The sequence below is a fragment of the Acipenser ruthenus genome, unplaced genomic scaffold (genome assembly GCF_902713425.1).
Source record: "Acipenser ruthenus unplaced genomic scaffold, fAciRut3.2 maternal haplotype, whole genome shotgun sequence".
NCBI lineage: Eukaryota > Metazoa > Chordata > Actinopteri > Acipenseriformes > Acipenseridae > Acipenser > Acipenser ruthenus.
This window is the reverse complement of record NW_026708826.1, coordinates 9,674-33,190: the sequence shown is the minus strand read 5'-3', so window position 1 is coordinate 33,190 and position 23,517 is coordinate 9,674. Positions and strand designations below refer to the sequence as shown.

At 47.7% G+C, this 23,517-nt stretch overlaps 1 protein-coding gene across 1 annotated transcript; it reads right to left on the bottom strand.

Moving 5' to 3' along the window:
• Nucleotides 1-747: 747 nt before the first annotated feature.
• Nucleotides 748-21,899, bottom strand: LOC131736330 (uncharacterized; the record flags this gene model as incomplete). Its single annotated transcript, XM_059021848.1, has 3 exons — nucleotides 21,209-21,899; nucleotides 6,106-6,600; nucleotides 748-986 (listed from the first exon to the last, which is right to left on the bottom strand). Coding segments are annotated over exons 2-3 (706 nt in total), but the record flags the coding sequence as incomplete, so codon positions are not given.
• Between the last annotated feature and the right edge of the window lie 1,618 nt (nucleotides 21,900-23,517).

The following is a 23,517-nucleotide window of genomic DNA, read 5'->3' as shown; positions in this document are numbered from 1 at the left end:
TAATTATTCTCTCTGCCTGAGTGGTATTGAACAGCTACCAGCAGTGTTTCTCTACCCTCTGTGTACATCCTGCTTCCAGATGCTGTGTGGCTTATTGCCATTGCAGCCTGAGAGCTCAGAGCTAGTGAAGGCCCAATCCCCCCACTCTCCTGCTGCACACCCCAGGACCAGAGTTCACAGGCAGCCTCTCATCTCAGCATGCCCAGGGTGTGTAAACAGAGCTCTGGAGCGCAGAGATACCAAGCCCTGAGGACTGCAGCCAGCGCTCCACAGGACACAATACAAGCACGCCACAGTCTGGCAGCGTGCCGTCATCAAGATGGAAGAAACACTCAACACCAAAATGAGTCTTCAGTAAATGTTTCCCGTGAAACACCAGCCCAGCCATTCAGAGAGGCTTCTTTCCAACTCAAAGTCCTGTACTGTCCTGTCACAGATTCAGTTAGGTTCCCCACAGTAACAGCACAGCACGCTCTGTGTATGACAGATCCTCCCTCCTCGCTCTCCCCTCTCCCTTTACCTCAGGTTTATATAAATGAATCTGTGGTGTGTTGGGTGTCTCTTATAATCTGTTTATCAGGCTTGGGTGTCTCTCCCTAATCGTGTTGAGAGTGTGTTTCATTCTGTTGCACTCCTTGTACGACAGACCCACCTCCAGGCACAGCAAAGCGTTCAAGAGAATGAAACTCTCCATTACATTTCATATATTATATAGAAGGTCTTTTTCCATATCTGAAGCTGTCTCACCTGAAAGTGGCTCTTTGGCCTTCTTCTCCTCCTCCTTCTCTCCCTCCCTCTCTTCCTCCACTCGCTCCCCCTCTCTCTCCAGGGACAGTTTTTCGGCCTGGGACTCGCGCCGGCTCTTACCCCCCAGGCCGATCTTCAGGAAGGAGAGTCTCCTCTTGGGGTCCCCCTCTCCCCCTTCCCTCTCTGGGGGGCTCAGCTCGCCATTCGACAGGCTTTCCTTGCGCTTCCCAGGGAGACGGCTGCGCACACCACAGGGGGGGGTGGGGTGGGGACAAAGAGCGGGGAGAGGAAGGCAGGGGAGAGGGAGGGACATGGGAGGGGGGAAGGAGAAGGAGGGGGAGAGAGGGGTGTTAGACAGGGTCTGCTGTGTTTAAAATGCTTCAGATTACACTGTCATGTTTCTGACCACTGGAGGTGTGTAGCTGGATAGCTACAGAGGGGACAGAAATCACAGCTGCACAAGCCACCTCTGCACTTCCGCTATGATTTAAGGAGTCTTTTCAGAAGCATACTCATTGAAAACAGATATTTGGTAGAAGTGCAATCCGCATTTCCTAATCCAATGGCAATCCAATGGCACGGCAATGGTAATGTAATGGCACTATAATGGCAATGCAATAGCAATGCAATCGTTCAAGGCAGCTACTCCAATAGAATAAGAAAGTCGTGAAAATAGCTGTCTCCATATTACTGCTCTGACGCTTTTCATTATAAACTGGTCTTTATTTCAAACCCGGGAGGAAGTTATATTTTCAGTAGGTTTAAAACCTCTCTCTCTCTCGTTACAGTTTGGATTTCTCTGACCCCCCTCTGCCACGCACAGAGCACTGCCTCCTGTCTATTCCACAGGGGAGCTACAGGCAGGCAGCTACAATACTAACTTCAGTGCAGTGAAATCTCTGATGAACTCCAGTAAAGCCGAGGTCTTCAGCCTGGACAAACGCTTTTCTGAATCACGTCAAAACTCATTTGAAACTGCTCTGTAGCTCACAATAAAACAATAAAACAATAAAGCAATAAAGCAAAGGATTTACATAGCTGCTAGAGATAGAGAAACACAGAGAGAGAGAGGTACCACTTCACCCTGGGAAACAACACCCTGGAGCACAGCACCAGCTACAATTACCTGGGTCTAAAAATCAGTGCGTCTGGGAACTTCAACCTGGCTATAAATGCATTAAGAGATAAAGCGCGCAGGGCTTTTTATGCAATAAAGAATTGGCTATACAAAATTAAACCACCATAAAAATGTGGCTACAAATTTTCAACAGCATAATAAAGCCAATCCTTCTGTATGGTAGTGAAGTATGGGGTCCCCTTATGAACCCTGATTATAAAAAATGGGATCAAAGCCCCATAGAGAATTTTCCATCTGGAATTCTGTAAACACCTCCTGCAGGTTCACAGGAGTGCAGCCAATAGCGCTTGCAGGGCTGAATTGGGCCGGTTCCCCTTACTCCACTCCATACAGAAACAAGCACTCAACTACTGGGTCCATCTACAGCAGGCTGATCTGCAGTCCTACCACCACACTGCACTGCGGAGCTGCACACAGCCCCCACAAGAGAACCCCCTCAGTAGAATGGTACTGAAGCTCAGCCAAATAAGTCAAATTAATACCAGCGAGCTTCAGAACACCACCAACCAGCACAAAAAATGAAACAAATTAATCTAAATCTGGAAAACAATTATAAAGTACATTGGAATAACGAAATTAAATCACACAATAAATTACAATGCTATCTGGACCTTAAAAAAGAATTTACCCTGGCAGAATATCTGGTCAGGGTCAAAAACACAAAACATAGACAGATCCTGACCAAGTACAGACTCAGTGACCACAGCCTGGCCATCGAAACTGGGCGGCACAAAAAACCTGGATTGCCAAAGAAAAAAGGCTGTGCTGTCACTGTGATCTGGGAGAGGTAGAAACAGAAATGAACTTCCTGTTGTCCTGCCCAAAATACACAGAGATACGGGAGAGATATATCCCCCAATTCAAAAAACAAATGGCAGAGTTTAACCTCCTCTCCAATTCGAGTAAAATCCCCATCCTTCTAGGAGAGGAGCAGCGAACTGCAAATCTAGCAGCATAGTATGTGTCTGACTGCCACAACCTGAGGGACAGTGTGTGACACCCTGCATACACGACCATGGGTTACTGGTGATGAGGAGGGAGGAGGGAGGGTGGAAAGAGGGAGGTAGTTATATCGTTCAAAGGGAAGGGAACAATGTTTTTTTGTGTTTGTTATGTTCTGTAATTGTATTTTCTGTTTTATTATTTCTGTTTTGTATTATAAAAGCTTTGGCAATACCTGAGCGCTCTCGCCATGCCAATAAAGCATTTTTGAATTTGAATTTAGAATTTGAGAGAGAGAGAAACACAGACAGAAAGAGAGAGAAACAAAGAGAAAGAGAGAGAGAAACACAGAGAGAGAGAGAGAGAGAGAGAGAGAGAGAGAGAAGAGAGAGAGACGAGAGAGAGAGAGAGAGAGAGAGAGAGAGAGAGAGAGAGAGAGAGAGACACATACACACAGTGACACACACACAGTGACAGACAGAGACTCACACAGACACACACAGTGATGCACAGAGACACACACACTTGTGAACTAACCCAGCACACCACCACTGTCCAAACAACCGAAACACAGGACAAGAGGAGCAGCACAGAGAGAAGAAACAAGTTAAGAAATATCAAACCACCTGATACAGCGTGTCACTGCTGTGAGATACAAACAGCACACTGCAGTGAGATACAAACAGCACACTGCAGTGAGATACAAACAGCACACTGCAGTGAGATACAAACAGCACACTGCAGTGAGATACAAACAGCACACTGCTGTGAGATACAAACAGCACACTGCAGTGAGATACAAACAGCACACTGCAGTGAGATACAAACAGCACACTGCAGTGAGATACAAACAGCACACTGCAGTGAGATACAAACAGCACACTGCAGTGAGATACAAACAGCACACTGCTGTGAGATACAAACAGCACACTGCAGCAAACAGGTTTAAAGACAGTACGCATGTTTCAGTATTTCTCTGTGCTGTGCAGTTTGCTCTGTTCTGTATTGTGCTGCTTTGCAGTTTTGCACTGTCCTGTGTATTGCTCTGTACTGTCCTGCTTGCCTGCACGCTCTACCTCAGTATGGATACCAGCTCCTCAACTGTTCTGTATTGTATTGTATTGTATTGTATTGTACTGCATTCTGCTGTACTGTATTGTATTGCACTACACTGGGTTGTATTGTACTGCACTGTACTGTGTTGCACTGTATTGTATTGCTCTGTACTGTATTGCACTACACTGTGTTGTATTGTACTGTACTGTACCAGAGACGCGGGAACGAATTTCAAACTGGGTGCGACGAAAATGAAAGGGGGGGGGCACCTTCGGGTAATATTTAAATATATACAAAATCATAATTTTGTGTGCATTTCACCATCAAAATATGCACAGACCAAGTGAGTTTCATAAGGAATAAGACATTAGAAACACAAGTCTAAAAATATTTAGGTAAGATTCAAAGCAACAAGGCAACGTATTAACTATGTTGCAAATTGGATGTTGAATAAATAAAATGCAATGACATACTAACCACATAGCCTGCTTGTACTGTGCTTTCTAGTCGAAACGTGTATATTCACACGTTATAAATTGTGGTGGTCTCATAACACAGATCAGACTTGAAAACATGTTACACACACCCATGCTGATCGGGAAAGTTCCGCCTTTTGTACATTCATTGTGTAGACGCATTGAGAAACAAAGTTACAGTTTTAAAGGCAGCGCGCTACTGCTTAGCATTGGGTAGCAGCTGTTACTTATTAATATAGGGTTGGTAGATTTTTAGATTTATTTCTGTTCTCTCTACCTGTCTGTAAAGCTGTAATTAGCATTGTTTAATCATGGGCTGGATTAAATCGAGCTCAAATATTTTGCAGCTCTACATTCCTTAATGAAAATTGATGGCTTTCCTCTCACTGTGAGGAGGATGTAGTCACTACACTACACACCGCTGATTTCATAAAATACAGATATCCTGTCTGGATACACACGGCTTGATAAACTTACCAAATAGCAAAAATGTACAATTAGCAATCCTGGGACACAGAGCAATAAACCTGTTAGCAATGGAGCTTGTTGCGTTGGTTTATCTGTGAGTAATTCTTTAGAGTGAAAGTAAGATCGAATGAAGTTAAAATCGCTGAAAAATGATTTGTTTAGATTTAGTTTTTATTTGAATTGTGTTATCTCTTAGTAGTTTCACCCACTCTCTCATTTATAAACGTCTTGCATCCCTCCCTCCCCGCCTTCCTTTTATACACGTCTTGCATTTCTTTTGTACATTTTGGAACTCCCCCATTACATTGCGGTCAGTTACAAAATATTCAACTCAAAATGTAACAATCACAATGGTCAATGGAAAAACTATTTTCTACTGGAAGCTAAAAATGAAAATGGCAGCTTGTCATGCCGTGTATACATCCAATTAAAACAGACATAAGCTTACCTTGTTAATCTGCCTTCCTTACGACTGAACATCTCTTCTGAGTTCTTATCGAAAACATAAACTGTCACTTTCTACTTGAATCCATAGTAAAAAAATCTCACATTCCAAATCCAGTACTAGTATGAGCCTACTTATGGAAATGATCGTGCCTCACTGGCCTGGGCTGCTGCAGTCACAGTTAAAAAAGGGCAGAGTGAATAGAAAAGAACATGACAGAGAAGACAGCACCACTACAAATACAGTTTAGAGCACGATTTATTTGGTTTAATTAAATTAAAATAAGTGGCATACAGAACGTGGACTGGTTCTTACTAGTAAAAAGAAACGCAGGAAGGTTATGATTTGTTTATGGAGAAATATATTGACACATGTTAACAGTTAAATATCCTTTCTTCTCGACTGTTTAAATGTGGTTCTGGAAGTTACAGAGATTCATTTGTAATGTTTTGCCATCCCACACTGTTAAACACACAGTTATCATAGCGAAACCAGTTGCGAGGTCAGGACGCATTTGTAAGCAAACGCGGTCTCTCGCACGACAGTGCTTGGTGCTGATACTATCAGTGATAGGTTGGAACAATGAACGCCCGCCCTCGCATAGCAATGCTTAGTGCTAATTGGTTGAAACACTAAATTACAGCACACACAAACATTGATTCATGACGTTCTTGCAGGCAATGCAAATGCTCATTCATAAAGTAAATGAGAAAAGTTGCCTGTGCGGCCACACCCCCAGCACCCCCCACTTCCCGCGTCCCTGTACTGTACTGTGTTGCACTGTATTGCATTGCTCTGTATTGTATTGCTCCACACTGTAACACACTCTGTACCTCAGTATGGATGTCGGCTCCTCAGAGCTCCTGTGGCTGCTCTTCCTCTTGTCTTTCTCAGAGGACCTGCTGGGGGTCTTCTCCTCCCCGGGGGTCCCCTTTCCCCTGACAGAACTGCGCAGCCCCTTGCCCAGCTTGCCCAGGGTCTTGAGAGGGGAGACACCCCGGATCCTGTCCAAGGTCCCCCTCAGGGAGCTGCTGCACTCTTCATTCTTCAAGGGATCCGGGGAGGGTCTGGCGGGGCTCTCCCCCCCCTCCTCTTCCTCGAAGGGGTTCGCCCCACCCCCCTCCTCCTCCTTGTCCTCGAAGGGGTTGTCCCCCCTCTCACCCTCCTCCTCCTCAAAGGGGTTTGCCCCCCCGTTCATTGTTCCCAGGATAAGCGCTCCGGGGGCTGTCGACGGCGTTCCCAGATTCCTGCTGTGCTTGGACCCTCGGAGCTTCCCAGGCAGGCTCTTCAGGACCGGCATCGTAGCTCCGAGCCCTGGGAGAAACAGTCTGGAGACAGGAGGGGGGGGGGGGGGGGTGAGGGGGAGGGAGAGTGAGAGATCAGAGAACGAGAGATTAGAGAAGGAGAGATTAGAGAGGTCCAAACTCCTACCACAACACACTCCATATCTAACCCCAGAAAAGATGCCAGGACCCTGTGGAACCCGAGCTCTCAGCGGCTTGTTTTTGGAAAGAAGCTTTAAAATTAGTCTGAGATTAACCCCCCCCTTGCAGCACATGCGGTCAGATGTCACCAAGAGCTACAGTGCCTTGCATAAGTATTCACCCCCCTTGGACTTTTTCACATTTTGTAGTGTTACAACCTGGAATTAAAATGGATTTAATTGGGATTTTTTGTCACTGATTGTCACAAAGACGGCCGGAGTGGGTGGCGTCAGACCAGAAACAGGAACACAAACGACAGAGAGATGTGGTTTGGTATAAGCTGGGCGCGTGATCGCGCTCAGCATTTAATAAACAGAAAATAAAAGGTTTTAACAGACAAAAACACAGGACACGGCACTACACGCCAAAATAAAAAGACAAACAAAACGGACTAGACAGTAAACAGACAGACAGACAAACGAAACACGGTGAGTGAGACAGTTCTTTCCTTATTATTATTATTATTATTATTCTTATTACCTCCTTCTCCACACTCGTTCTCCACTCACCGAACACCTAACCCCGACTGAATGAAACGTGCATCTATATATACTGTTGTGCTGGGATTCAATTACTAATTAATTATTCACTTGAATCCCAGCACGTGAATTAATTCTGTGCAACCCCGTGCTCGCATATTATATTTTAAATGCACGTGCGTGATGTGCAATCCCGTGCCTAAATACAAATATACAATTTAAACACACGTGAAACACAGACCTGTTTATATCCCGTGTACCAATCTATACACCAACATTAACATACGCACGCATATATACAACACAGAACACACAAATGCACACAGGGGCGGGGCACTTTGCCACACTGATCTACACAAAATAGTCCATAATGTTGAAGTGGGGAAAAAAATCTACATATTTTTCAAAATTATTTACAAATAAAAAACTGAAAAGTCTTGATTGCATAAGTATTCACCCCCTTTGCTGTGACACCCCTAAATAAGCTCTGGTGCAACCAATTGCCTTCAGAAGTCACATAATTAGTTGAATGGAGTCCACCTGTGTGCAATTACACCTCCCGTCCTGCTCGCCCCTCCCCTCCCCATCCCTGGCTCTCCTCTGCGCTCCGCTTGGCAAGAATCACACTGCGATCTGCTGAAAAGAAATGGAAGAGAACCAAACTCCCTGCTGCCCTAGACCTTTACCGCACTCTCCTCTCCTCCTTCTCCTCTACTCTCTCCTCTGCTAAATGTGCTTATTTCCAATCTGTAATCCAAGCCTCCTCTAACAACCCACGTAAACTATTCTCTACCTTCTCCTCCCTCCTAAACCCTCCCCCCCTCCTCCTCCCTCCTCTATCTCCCCTGATGACTTTACCTCCTTCTTCTCTTCTAAAATCTCAGATATCCGCAAACTCTTTAACACCTCTCCCTCCCCCGCACCCCCTCCTGCTCCAACCCCTACACCCACTACATCCCCTACTTACTCGCCCTCCTTCTCCACCTTCTTGCCCCTCTCAGACTCTGACCTCTCCTCCCTGCTCCAGGGTCACAAACCCACCACGTGTGCCTTGGACCCCCTCCCCACTCACCTCTTTCAAGCTGCTGCTCCTGCTCTACTCCCCTTCATCTCCTCACTCCTCAACACCTCTCTACTTTCTGGTATCTTTCCCTCTGCCTTCAAAAATGCCTCTATCACTCCCCTCCTCAAAAAACCTACCCTCGACCCCACCTCCCTCCAGAGCTACCATCCTGTCTCCCTCCTACCCTTCCTCTCCAAAACCCTCGAGCGGACTGTACACCGCCAGCTCTCTGCTTTCCTGTCCAACCACTCTCTGCTTGACCCTCTCCAATCTGGCTTCCGCTCTGCTCACTCCACTGAAACCGCCCTCCTGTCTGTCACCAACTCACTTAAGTGTGCCCGAGCTGCCTCTCTCTCCTCTGTCCTAATTCTCCTCGACCTCTCTGCTGCCTTTGACACTGTTGATCACTCTATTCTACTATCATCTCTTGCTGACCTGGGGATCTCTGGCACTGCTCTGGCCTGGTTCTCCTCCTACCTCTCCAACCGCACTTACCAGGTAACCTGGCGTGGAGCAACCTCCACACCTCACCCTCTCTTAACTGGAGTCCCCCAAGGGTCAGTCTTGGGTCCTCTCCTGTTATCTCTCTACACCCGCTCCCTGGGCCCCCTCATCGCATCCTATGGTTTCTCATACCATTTCTATGCTGATGATGCTCAGATTTTCCTCTCCTTCCCCACCTCTGACTCCACCATCTCCTCCCGTATCTCTACCTGTCTGTCTGCTATTTCCTCCTGGATGCACTCGCATCACCTCAAACTCAACCTCTCTAAATCTGACCTCCTTTTCTTTCCCTCCTCCTCCCCCTCCTCTGATCTCTCTATCTTTGTTCCTCTGGAATCTACCACACTCTCTCCCTCTTCCTCCGCTAAGAACCTTGGAGTCACCCTGGACCCCTGCCTCTCTTATTCCCAGCACATCTCCACTCTGGCACGCACTTGCCGATTCTTCCTGAGCAACATCCGAAGAATCCGACCCTTCCTCACCAACTATGCTACCCAGCTCCTGGTCCAGGCCCTGGTACTCTCCCGCCTAGACTACTGCAACTCCCTCCTGGCTGACCTCCCTGCGTCCGCCACCCGTCCGCTCCAGCTCATCCAGAACTCTGCTGCCCGCCTGGTGTTCTCTCTGCCTCGCTTCGCCCACGCTACTCCACTACTCCGCTCGCTCCACTGGCTCCCGATCACTGCTCGCATCCAGTTCAAGACTCTTGTACTAGCCTACAAATGCCTTGACCAGACTGCACCCAGCTACCTCCAGACCCTCATCTCTCCCTACACCCCCACTCGACCTCTCCGCTCCGCCTGCACTAGAAGACTAGCTCTACCTCCGCTACGCTCCCCTGCCTCCAGAGCCCGCTCCTTCTCCACCCTTGCTCCGCAGTGGTGGAATGACCTTCCTACAGATGTCAGGACTGCCCAGTCCCTGACCACATTCCGGCGCCTCCTTAAGACTCACCTCTTCAAAGAGCACCAGTAGAACTCCTCTGTTTGTATCCTGGGCCACTATCACCCTTCATGTAAATGTGCTTTATTTTGCTCTTATCTGCCCCCTATTTTACTGAATTTAATCCTGTACTTCAGAATACTGTAATCTGCAAAGTGTTTAACCTGTAGTACTTTGTATTTAATCACATCCTGATGTAACTATCACTATTTAATCATATCCTGATGTAACTATCACTATTATCTGCTGTATTATTGAATTGTGGTTTGTCACACTTTACTTTGCTTGAACAAAAGTTATTGTATTCTTGCTCTTATTGTATTACTTGTATTGTAACACTTGAAATGTATTTGCTTACGATTGTAAGTCGCCCTGGATAAGGGCGTCTGCTAAGAAATAAATAATAATAATAATAATAATAATTAAAGTGTCACATGATCTCAGATTAAATACACCTGTTTCTGGAAGGCCCCAGAGTTTGTTAGAGAACTGTGGCAATGCGCCCCGCCCCTGTGTGCATTTGTGTGTTATGTGTTGCGTGTTGCGTGTGTAAATGTTGGTGTATAGATTGGTACACGGGATATAAACGGGTCTGTGTTTCACGTGTATTAAAAGTGTATATTTGTATTTAGGCACGAGGAGAGCACAAATCACTTCACGTGCTGGTTAAATGTAATATGTGAGCACGGGGTTGCACGTAATTAATTCACGTGCTGGGATTCAAGTGAATAATTAATTAGTAATTGAATCCCAGCACAATAGTATATATAGACGCACATTTCTTGCACTCAGGGTTAGGTGTTCAGAGAGTGGAGAACGGGTGAGAGAGAAGGAGTAAAATCGTCAGCGTAATTATAAATATAATAAGTGTATTCTCACCGTGTTTGTTCGTCTCCGTTTCACCTGTGTGTTAGTGTCTAGTCGTTTTGTCTGTCTGTTTATTTTGGCGTCAAGTGCCGTGTCCTGTTTTGTGCTGTTTACAACCCTTTTATTTGTTAAATAAACGCTGAGTGCAGCCATTGCACTCAACTCATCATCACCACCGTCTCTGTCTGTGTATTCCTTTTCTGGTCTGACGCCACCCACTCTGGCCGTCTTTGTGACACGTGGTGTCATCGTGGGATAGCCGCGCCTCCAAGCGTCAGACCAGGAGGGGTTTTGTTTAAAAGAAAAAAAAAATATATATATATATATAATGGCAGAAGACGCCACAAAATGGCGGGACTGGTTCCTGGAGAATGCTGGGCTGGAGGCCCAGGCTCTGCCCATAGTCGTTCGGGCCCTGTGGATGATGGACAGTGAGAGATGGGAGGCCTATCAGCAGGAACACACCTTGGAGGAAGGTGTGGAGTTTCTCCTCAGCTACCTGGAGGCAATGATAAACGGAACAGCAGCCCAGGTAGCAGGACCACCAGCAGAGGAGTACCTGCTGTCCCCATCTCCACCAGCAGAGGGTGAATGCCTGCTGGTTTTGCCTCCACAGCCCAAGCGGGAGACAGATAAAGAGGTGAAGGACAGGGAGGAGGAGTGCCGCCTAAGGGCCAGGCATCCACGGCGATGTAACAAGCCATCGTCGGGGTGCCTCCTCTGTGACCAGGATCACCTGTTCGCCCACTGTCCCTTCCGCAGTTATGGGGAGGAGCCTGAGCGTCCACAGCCCAAGCGGGAGGAGCCTGAGCGTCCACAGCCCAAGCGGGAGGAGCCTGAGCGTCCACAGCCCAAGCGGGAGGAGCCTGAGCGTCCACAGCCCAAGCGGGAGGAGCCTGAGCGTCCACAGCCCAAATGGGAGGAGCCTGAGCGTCCACAGCCCAAATGGGAGGAGCCTGAGCGTCCACAGCCCGAGCGGGAGGAGCCTGAGCGTCCACAGCCCAAATGGGAGGAGCCTGAGCGTCCACAGCCCAAGCGGGAGGAGCCCGAACGTCCTACGCCTGAGTGGGAGGAGCCCGAACGTCCTACGCCTGAGTGGGAGGAGCCCGAACGTCCTACGCCTGAGTGGGAGGAGCCCGAACGTCCTACGCCTGAGTGGGGGGAGCCCGAACGTCCACAGCCCAAAAGGGAGGAGTCGGTGCGTCCACAGCCCAAAAGGGAGGAGTCGGTGCGTCCACAGCCCAAAAGGGAGGAGTCGGTGCGTCCACAGCCCAAAAGGGAGGAGTCGGTGCGTCCACAGCCCAAAAGGGAGGAGTCGGTGCGTCCACAGCCCAAAAGGGAGGAGTCGGTGCGTCCACAGCCCAAAAGGGAGGAGTCGGTGCATCCACAGCCCAAAAAGAGGGAAGTCGGGGCTTCCACAGCCGTAGGACCCAAGCTGCCAGCAGAGGGAGAATGCCTGCTGGTTCCACCACCGCCAGGAGCAGAGGAGCTGGAGCTGCCTCTGCCTCCACCACCGCCAGGAGCAGAGGAGCAGAGGAGCTGCCTCTGCCTCCACCACCGCCAGGAGCAGAGGAGCTGGAGCTGCCTCTGCCTCCACCGCCGCCAGGAGAAGAGGAGCTGGAGCTACCACTGCCTCAACCACCGCCAGGAGCAGAGGAGCTGCCTCTGCCTCCGCCACCGCCCGGAGCAGAGGAGCAGGAGCTGCCTCTGCTGCCCGTACCTCCGCAGGGAGTACGGTGGCCGGAGCCCCAGAAAGGGGAGCTGCCGGCCACGAAGAAGGGGGAGGAGGTCTGGAGACCACTTTCCCCAGCAGCAGTTTCGCTGCAGGAGTTCTTGTGGCCGGAGCCCCACAGGAGGGAGCTGCCGGCTACGAAGAAGGGGGAGGTCGGGGGACCACCTGCCCCCGCAGCTTTTTCGCTGCAGGACGGGACCAACAGGCTGTCAGCCGTGCCACTACCGGCAGGGGTGCTGACAGCATGGCCAGCCATGGGCCCACTGAAGCCTCCCTTCCCAGCCCAAGACTTTGTCCTGGACTGCTGGATTTTTAAGGGGGGAGGTGGCCGTTGAGGCCATGTGTGCTGCGCACAAGGGGGGGTATATGTGGCAATGCGCCCCGCCCCTGTGTGCATTTGTGTGTTATGTGTTGCGTGTTGCGTGTGTAAATGTTGGTGTATAGATTGGTACACGGGATATAAACGGGTCTGTGTTTCACGTGTATTAAAAGTGTATATTTGTATTTAGGCACGAGGAGAGCACAAATCACTTCACGTGCTGGTTAAATGTAATATGTGAGCACGGGGTTGCACGTAATTAATTCACGTGCTGGGATTCAAGTGAATAATTAATTAGTAATTGAATCCCAGCACAATAGTATATATAGACGCACATTTCTTGCACTCAGGGTTAGGTGTTCAGAGAGTGGAGAACGGGTGAGAGAGAAGGAGTAAAATCGTCAGCGTAATTATAAATATAATAAGTGTATTCTCACCGTGTTTGTTCGTCTCCGTTTCACCTGTGTGTTAGTGTCTAGTCGTTTTGTCTGTCTGTTTATTTTGGCGTCAAGTGCCGTGTCCTGTTTTGTATTCCATTGTTCAAACCTTTTATTTTCTGTGCTGTTTTATTAAATCCTGAGCGAAACCATTCGCTCAGCTCCACCAAAACCCCAAGTCTCTGTCTGTTTACTCCCTGCTTCTGGTCTGACGCCACCCACTCCGGCCGTCTTTGTGACAAGAACATATCTAAAAAAACAGCATCATGAAGACCAAGAAGCTATCAAAACAATTCCGGGATAAAGTTCTGGAGAAGCACCAATCAGGGTTGGGTTATAAAAAAATATCCCAAACTTTGAACATCCTCCAGAGCACCATTAAATCCATTATTAAAAAATGGAAAGAATATGGCAAAAACCGCGACTCTGCCTAGAGAAGGCCGTCCACCAAAACTCAGTGACCAGGTAAGGAGGGCATTAGTCAGAGAAGCAACCAATAGGCCAATGGTAACTCTGAAGGAGCTGGAGAGATCCACAGCTGAGATGGGAGAAACCGTCCATGGGACAACTATAACCCGGACACTCCACAAAGCTGTGCTTTATGGAAGAGTGGCGAGAAGAAAGCCATTGCTGAAAAAAAAACCCATATCAAATCCTGTTTGGATTTTGCCAAAAGGCATGTGGGAGACACAGCAAACATGTGGAAAAAGGTTCTCTGGTCTGATGAGACCAAAATTGAACTTTTTGGCCTTAGTGCAAAACGCTATGTGTGGCGCAAAGCCAACACTGCTCATCACCCTGAGAACACCATCCCCACAGTGAAGCATGGTGGTGCCAGCATCATGTTATGGGGATGCTTTTCATCGGCAAGGACTGGGAAACTGGTCAGGATTGAGGGCAACATGGATGGAGCCAAATACAGGGAAATTCTAGAGGAAAACCTGTTTCAGTCTGCAAGAGACCTGGGACTGGGGCGGAGGTTCACCTTCCAGCAGGACAATGACCCTAAACACACAGCCAAAGCTACACTGGAGTGGTTTAAAAACAAGAACCCGAATGTCTTAGAATGGCCCAGTCAAAGCCCAGACCTCAATCCGATTGAGAATCTGTGGCAAGACTTGAAAATTGCTGTTCACCAACGGTCCCCATCCAACTTGACAGAGCTTGAGTAATTTTGCCAAGAAGAATGGGCAAAAATTGTAGGATCCAGATGTGCAAAGCTGGTAGAGACTTACACAAAAAGACTCACAACTGTAATTGCTGCCAAAGGTGCTTCTACCAAGTATTGACTCAGGGGGGTGAATACTTATGCAACCAACAAATGTCTTTTTTTGTTTAATTAACTTTTGTGTCACAATAAAAAATATTTTGCACCGTCAAAGTGTTAAGTATGTTGTGTAAATCAAATGGTAAAAATCCCAATTAAATCCATTTTAATTCCAAGTTGAAACACTACAAAATGTGGAAAAGTCCAAGAGGAGTGAATACTTATGCAAGGCACTGTACACAGGCACGCACACACACTGACACATTAACTCACTGAGAGACACACACTGACACATTCACTCCCTGAGACACACACACTGACACATTAACTCACTGAGACACACACACTGAGACACACTCACTGAGACACACGCACACACACTGACACATTCACTCCCTGAGACACACTCACTGAGACACACATTCACTCCCTGAGACACACACACTGAGACACACTGAGTCACACAGACACACACACTCACAAACACACTGACATACACACTCACTGAGATTCAGAGACTCACACACTAAGATACACACACACTCACACTGAGAAACACACAAGCACACACACACAAATATTATATGCTTTACCAGACCTCTCTGTGCTTTACAATGCTTCCCTATGCTTTACCAGACCTCTGTGTGCTTTACAATGCTTCCCTATGCTTTACCAGACCTCTGTGTGCTTTACAATGCTTCCCTATGCTTTACCACACCTCTCTGTGCTTTACAATGCTTCCCTATGCTTTACCACACCTCTCTGTGCTTTACAATGCTTCCCTATGCTTTACCACACCTCTCTGTGCTTTACAATGCTTCCCTATGCTTTACCAGACCTCTCTGTGCTTTACAATGCTTCCCCAATGCTTCCCACAACAAATCAATGACAGATACAAGTCAGGAAGGAGGGACATTGCCCATCTGCACTGGGAAAGGTAGTTTGCTTTTTCTTTTATGTGTCACACGATGGCTGCAGCTGGTGACGTCAGACCAGAACTAACTCCACAACACAGGTAACTGCGGAGCGAAACTGAGACGCTACAGCACTCACTGCTTTTATTCAAACAAGAAAATAAACAGTTTTAACAAAACAAAAAGGCACGTTGGCCAAACAAACACAAAACAAATATTAACGGTAACAAGTTTTATGCTGGTTGCAAAACCAGTACACATAGCAATTGTTATTTCTCTTTAGATTTTTACCTCCTAACTCCATCCAGACCCGTTCTCCACTCTGAACCCACTCCCCGTTGGTGACCGAGGGATTAACTGCTAGTAATTATCTTATCCCTTGGGCACATTTTGCACAAGTTTAATAAGATACGTGACTGTCAGCTATAAATTTTACACTATAAGAGACAGTGTGGTCCAGTGGTTAAAGTCCAGGGCTTGTAATCAGAAGGTCACGGTTCAAATCCCACCTCTGCCACTGACTGACCTCACTGGTGCTTGCTGATCAATGCCATCGTTCTCAGTTTATTCTCTGCTTTGGACCCAGCAGTTGTGCGAATGCAGCAGGGAAAGAGATACCCAAGCTGAGGAAAATCTAACGGAACGGGCGTTAATCAAACCTGACGCTTTCTTATTGGTGACTGCAGATAGCTCCACCCTACCCAGTCACAGCTCAGATCAGCTGGTCAGAGCTGTTGTGTAATTAACAAGGTGTTTTCCAATGAAGAACTCCAGTCAAACACATGAATCTAAAAGGTGAGAGACATGAATCTAAAAGGTGAGAGACAATTACGGTATTTAGGGATCCCCTGAAAAGGATCAGGCCCAGTTCTGACTTTCACTAACGACAGCAGAGCTGCTGAGATCCATTCAGATGCTCTCAGGGCCACTCCACAGTGTGTTTGATTTCCTCCCAACAGGCTGTGTGAATGGAACAGTTTATTTAACTAAAAGCGCTTCATGGCTCTGGCAGAGACAGGACAAATAAACAATGTGTCTCAGTGATGCAAAGCAAACAGCAGCCTGTCTGAGCTGCACAGCGTGGGTCCCCTCGCTCTGGAGTGAGGAATGAGAGCCCAGGGTTCAAACTCCTATTGATCCCTCAGGAATAAAAACGAAATAAACACAACGCAGGCAGAGACAGGCCGCAGGCGGCAGGCAGGTAGAGACAGAGACAGACAGAGAGACAGGCAGAGACAGGCAGGCAGAAAGACAGACATGCATCCTGTGTGGACTTTATCACTGAAGGATTGCATTAATCATAATCAGATGGACTTTCATAACACAATGCCCTTTGACTGAGCAGCTATAAAACAGATACCAATAATCATGTGACTGCTTCAAGCCCAAACCCCCCTCCCTCCCCTGTCTAACCGCTTATATTCTGGATGAACGTGTGAGAATCCCGAATCACTCACATAGAAATGCAAACAACAAGTACAAGCACAGGCAAAGACATCGGAGCCTCTTGAAAACAGCTGTGTGCACATTCCTGCAGATAAATAAACCATTCGAACACCCCATTGTGTGATCCAGCTCTCTATAAAGACATGCATTTCACAGCTCAGAGCCAAAGCACAGCATTATTCCAGATGGGACACAAACTGAACACAAAACATTGCAACATGACAGCTAAGAACAGGCTGAACTGTTTAGCAGATCAGAGATACCTCTTCTCATAGTGTACTGCTTTGGTATCCCCTGGTAAAAGCACAGGTAGAACTCAAAATAAACAAGATTGTTCCAGTTGCCAGAACAGGAAATTCTCCTGGGCCGATTATCTCACCATAATTAAAAACCTAAAACACAGGAAGATCCTAACCAACTCCAGAATTAGTGACCACAAGCTGCGGATTGAAACAGGCAGATATACATTATAGGGAAGCCCAGAGAGGCCTTGACTCTGTAGCCAGTGTGACAGTGGAGAGATTGAATCAGACACATTTCATCCTCCTCTGTACAAAATACAGAGAAGTCACAGACACATATTCTATCAATCTGGCAGAAAGAGAAGGAGGTTTCTTTAAGATTTCCATTACATGAGAGTAGGTGTTAAAACTTCATGCTGATATTTGACCCAGCTCTCGCCAAGATAAGCACCAACTAACACATAGTTTATTTTACTGTAAAACTAATGTGACCCATCTTTGTTTCCTTCCATCTGATGATATATATCCTTCTGTCTGGTGTTAATGGCTGAAGTGTAATGCTGGCTCCAGGGATCAGCCTATTTTGCTCCCTGTCGCATCAGCACACACAACGGCTGCAATGCTGGCTCCAGGGATCAACCACAGTGTGGCCTCCCCAGCGCATCAGCATGACAACCGTCTGGACTGAGCGGAGTAAAAACGACAAATCTTTTTGGAGACAAGAAAGATGCAGCAGAAATCTGTGTGCAGTGTTACAGCCTGCAGCCTCCTCATTGGAAGTGCACAGTACAGGCTTTCAAACACCTGGTATTGAGGACTGTTTGACAGATATAAATGCTCAGTATTTCTGTGCGTTTGCTGCATTCACTTTGGCAAGGCTTGTACGGTTCATCATGCCATTTGAATTTGAGTTTGAGTTTAAATCCCAGTTTCAGGTTTAATTTGCTGACTCGGTCAATGTTTGTCCTTCAATAACCCGGCTGCTTCCAGTAAACAAACAGCTGAAAAGTACCATATCTCAAGAGATTGTGTGTGTGATAGAGACCCTGCGAGAGCTGAGCAATGCAGCCAAACATGCCTGTACAGGGAGGAGGGGGAGCAGGGGAGAGGCAGAGGGGGAGAGGGAGAGACAGGGGGAGAGGGAGAGGGATGAGGGTGAGGAGAGAGGGAGCAAGAGAGGGAGGGAGACAGGAGAGAGGATTAGGGAGAGAGTCTGGGGAGGAGAAAGAGGGCAAGAGGGGGGAAAGAGGAGGAAAACAGGAGAGGGATTGAGAGAGGCACTGAGAGGGGGAAGGAGTAAGGGAGAGATTGAGAGAGTTTGAGAGTGAGAGATTGAGGGGCGAATAAGGGGGGTTGTATAGGGGAGGGGGACATATTGGGGGAGGGGGGTACGGGGGTTATCTGTTTGTATTTATGAGTTGTGTTCATGTTTGTTGTTTAACTGCTTTGGCAAAACGTATTATTTTGTCATGCCAATAAAGCCTGAGAGAGGCAGTGAGAGGTTGAGGGAGAGGGTTGAGATGTTGAGAGAGGCAGTGAGAGGTTGAGGGAGAGGGTTGACATGTTGAGAGAGGCAGTGAGAGGTTGGGGGAGAGGGTTGAGATGTTGAGAGAGGCAGTGAGAGGTTGAGGGAGAGGGTTGAGATGTTGAGAGAGGCAGTGAGAGGTTGAGAGAGAGGGTGGAGATGTTGAGAGAGGCAGTGAGAGGTTGAGAGAGAGGGTTGAGATGTTGAGAGAGGCAGTGAGAGGTTGAGAGAGAGGGTTGAGACATTCAGAGGCAGTGCGAGGTTGAGGGAGAGGGTTGAGATGTTTAGAGGCAGTGAGAGGTTGAGAGAGAGGGTTGAGATGTTCAGAGGCAGTGAGAGGTTGGGGGAGAGGGTTGAGATGTTGAGAGAGGCAGTGAGAGGTTGAGGGAGAGGGTGGAGATGTTGAGAGAGGCAGTGAGAGGTTGAGAGAGAGGGTGGAGATGTTGAGAGAGGCAGTGAGAGGTTGAGAGAGAGGGTTGAGACATTCAGAGGCAGTGAGAGGTTGAGGGAGAGGGTTGAGATGTTCAGAGGCAGTGAGAGGTTAGAGAGAGGGTTGAGATGTTCAGAGGCAGTGAGAGGTTGAGAGAGAGGGTTGAGATGTTGAGAGAGGCAGTGAGAGGTTGAAAGAGAGGGTTGAGATGTTCAGAGGCAGTGAGAGGTTGAGAGAGAGGGTTGAGATGTTGAGAGAGGCAGTGAGAGGTTGAGGGAGAGGGTTGAGATGTTGAGAGAGGCAGTGAGAGGTTGAGAGAGAGGGTGGAGATGTTGAGAGAGGCAGTGAGAGGTTAAGAGAGAGGGTTGAGATGTTGAGAGAGGCAGTGAGAGGTTGAGAGAGAGGGTTGAGACGTTCAGAGGCAGTGAGAGGTTGAGCGAGAGGGTTGAGATGTTCAGAGGTAATGAGAGGTTGAGCGAGAGGGTTGAGATGTTGAGAGAGGCAGTGAGAGGTTGAAAGAGAGGGTTGAGATGTTGAGAGAGGCAGTGAGAGGTTGAAAGAGAGGGTTGAGATGTTCAGAGGCAGTGAGAGGTTGAGAGAGAGGGTTGAGATGTTGAGAGAGGCAGTGAGAGGTTGAGAGAGAGGGTTGAGATGTTGAGAGAGGCAGTGAGAGGTTGAGAGAGAGGGTTGAGATGTTGAGAGAGACAGTGAGAGGTTGAGAGAGAGGGTTGAGATGTTGAGAGAGGCAGTGAGAGGTTGGGGGAGAGGGTGGAGATGTTGAGAGAGGCAGTGAGAGGTTGAGAGAGGGGGTTGAGATGTTGAGAGAGGCAGTGAGAGGTTGAGGGAGAGGGTTGAGATGTTCAGAGGCAGTGAGAGGTTGAGAGAGGGTTGAGATGTTGAGAGAGGCAGTGAGAGGTTGAGAGAGAGGGTTGAGATGTTCAGAGGCAGTGAGAGGTTGAGAGAGAGGGTTGAGATGTTCAGAGGCAGTGAGAGGTTGAGAGAGAGGGTTGAGATGTTCAGAGGCAGTGAGAGGTTGAGAGGCAGTGAGAGGTTGAGAGAGAGGGTTGAGATGTTGAGAGAGGCAGTGAGAGGTTGAGGGAGAGGGTGGAGATGTTCAGAGGCAGTGAGATATTGTCTGTCTGTCTATCTGCCTGCATGACCGACAGACAGACAGACAGGCACTATACTGGCAATACACTGGCAATGCAGAAACCACTTCCTTTTCTGCTGCTTTTAATATACAGCCAAACCAGAGTTTTAACAACCAGCTCCATAAAGTTTGTGTAATAAAGCACCGCTAAGACGAGGGTAATCTAACATTACCTGGGGAATACAGTGTTAATACTGGAATTCCCCTCTGCTGTTTTGACATATTGTTTGTCACTGTTATGCAAACTCAGACAGGCCGATCGCTTTGTGTACTGAGAATTATCAGGGATAAGCTTCCCCTATAAGAGTGTACTACAGTAATCGCATTTGTTTTTTCATGTGTTATGCTATGTATTTACCATAGTTTACTGTGGTTTGCCATGTTTTTTGAAGGTGCTTTACCATATGTCTCTGTGCTTTACTGTACATTCACTGTGCTTTATTACACTTTGCTGTGCTTTTATAAGGGTGACACACACACACACACACACAGACACACACTGAGGCGAAGCAGAGTGAAATAGCTAACACTGGGTAACAGGTTAATGTGATTCAACTTGAATTACATTTTGCACAAGCATGTGATTTACCATTACATTCAAATGAAGTACTGCATCCTTACACTTCACCCGATCGAACACTAACATCAACTAATTCACACGAACAAGCAGCGGCCGACAGGGTTTGAAAATCTCGCCGATACGAGTGAAGTATCGGCTGTACCCCGATGCCTTCTCCACACAAATTCAACGGGAAGTCATTTTACCGGTACTTACATTTAAATGACTATGACACTGGGGTAACTATCAAATACTGAAATAGTGAAATAACCCTAATAGTTTCAATGACAAACGTTTTGAATAGACGTATTTGCTAATACTGAAAGATACTTAACTCTTACATTGAGAAATACTTCTAGTCAAAACTTTTTTTCAGTGAACGTATTACGTACATTATTTCCTCCAAGATGCAGTTTGTTTTAATGCATAGTTATGGATGAACAGTCTGAGAAAACTTCACCTGTAAACTCCAGGCAGCTATGGGGCTGCGTTTTACAAATTCAAATAAACAATTAACAAAGACAGCAGACTTTTACTTATAATAACTAATAAAAACACCCCGAATATATACCTTACCTAGTGCCTCCATGGTTAACTGATTTCCAATGCCCCAGAAACCAGTTTATTTCAGTCCTGAGAGAGCTCGTGCTGCGCCCTCCTTCGTGTCCCGCAGTTTGAACTCTGATACAGGCGAACAGCTTTCACTTTCCCAAGTAAAGGTCATCGCTCCCCCCGCCCGCGCTCACAAAGCGCCCAGGGAGCCGAGAACAACGCGTCCTCCACAAACAGGTACTGAGAGATCCACCGGACCGGCACGGAAAGCACTGACCCGCGAACCGAGGAACCGCTGCAACGACAGCACTCAGCAGTACCGGCGGCCGAACGACGGGCAGGGTTGTGGCAGTGTAGTGTGCTTAGAGCATTGTGCAGAAAGGTGTTTATCAAACTGTGAAGTACCTGAGTGTTTGTGTGTCTGTGAGAGTCTGTGTGTGCGTGTGTGTGAGAGAGAGTGTGTGTGTGTGTGTGTGAGAGAGAGTCTGTGTGTGAGTGTGTGAGAGAGTCTGTGTGTGTGCAAGTGTGGGTGAGAGTCTGTGTGTGTGTGAGTGTGTGTGAGAGTCTGTGTGTGTGCGAGTGTGTGTGAGAGTCTGTGTGTGTGCGAGTGTGTGTGAGAGTCTGTGTGTGTGCGAGTGTGTGTGAGAGAGTCTGTGTGTGAGAGAGAGTCTGTGTGTGTGAGAGAGAGTCTGTGTGTGTGTGTGTGAGAGAGAGTCTGTGTGTGCGTGTGTGAGAGAGAGTCTGTGTGTGTGTGTGTGTGTGAGAGAGAGAGTCTGTGTGTGTGTGTGTGTGTGAGAGAGAGTCTGTGTGTGTGCAAGTGTGGGTGAGAGTCTGTGTGTGTGCGAGTGTGTGTGAGAGTCTGTGTGTGTGCGAGTGTGTGTGAGAGTCTGTGTGTGTGCGAGTGTGTGTGAGAGTCTGTGTGTGTGCGAGTGTGTGTGAGAGAGTCTGTGTGTGTGTGAGAGTCTGTGTGTGTGTGTGAGTGTGTGTGTGTGTGTGAGAGTCTGTGTGTGTGAGTGTGTGTGAGAGTCTGTGTGTGTGAGTGTGTGTGAGAGTCTGTGTGTGTGCGAGTGTGTGTGAGAGTCTGTGTGTGTGCGAGTGTGTGTGAGAGTCTGTGTGTGTGTGAGTGTGTGTGAGAGTCTGTGTGTGTGCGAGTGTGTGTGAGAGAGTCTGTGTGTGAGAGAGAGTCTGTGTGTGTGTGAGAGAGAGTCTGTGTGTGTGTGTGTGAGAGAGAGTCTGTGTGTGCGTGTGTGAGAGAGAGTCTGTGTGTGTGTGTGTGTGAGAGAGAGAGAGAGTCTGTGTGTGTGTGTGTGTGTGTCTCAGTGTGTGTGTGTGTATGAGTCTATGTGTGTGAGAGTGTGTGTGAGAGAGTCTGTGTGTGAGTGTGTGAGAGAGTCTGTGTGTGTGCAAGTGTGGGTGAGAGTGTGTGAGAGTCTGTGTGTGTGCGAGTGTGTGTGAGAGTCTGTGTGTGTGCGAGTGTGTGTGAGAGAGTGTGTGTGTGTGAGTGTGTGTGAGAGAGTCTGTGTGTGTGAGAGAGTCTGTGTGTGTGTGAGAGTCTGTGTGTGTGTGTGAGTGTGTGTGTGTGTGAGAGTCTGTGTGTGTGAGTGTGTGTGAGAGTCTGTGTGTGTGCGAGTGTGTGTGAGAGAGTCTGTGTGTGTGAGAGAGTCTGTGTGTGTGTGTGAGTCTGTGTGTGTGAGTGTGTGTGAGAGTCTGTGTGTGTGTGAGAGTCTGTGTGTGTGCGAGTGTGTGTGAGAGTCTCTGTGTGTGCGAGTGTGTGTGAGAGAGTCTGTGTGTGTGAGAGAGTCTGTGTGTGTGTGAGAGTCTGTGTGTGTGTGTGAGTGTGTGTGTGTGTGTGAGAGTCTGTGTGTGTGAGTGTGTGTGAGAGTCTGTGTGTGCGAGTGTGTGTGAGATAGTCTGTGTGTGTGAGAGAGTCTGTGTGTGTGTGAGAGTCTGTGTGTGTGCGAGTGTGTGTGAGAGAGTGTGTGTGTGTGAGTGTGTGTGAGAGAGTCTGTGTGTGTGTATGTCTGTGTGTCTCAGTGTGTGTGTGTGAGAGTCTGTTTGTGTGTCTCAGTGTGTGTGTGTGTGTATGTGTATGTGAGTATATGTGTCTCAGTTTGTGCAGGGCCGGCCTTAGTCTGTGTGGGCCACTAGGCAGGGCCCCCCCACACACACACACAAAAAGAAATCCCAATAAAAAACCCCCCCACACATCACGTCAATAAAACGGTAGGCTTCTCCTCACCTTCAGTAATCAAGTAGGCAAGCCATACTGCATGTGTGCTGTAACTGAAGTGAAATAAAAACTGTTTGCAAAACGTTATCCTTTTTACATAAAT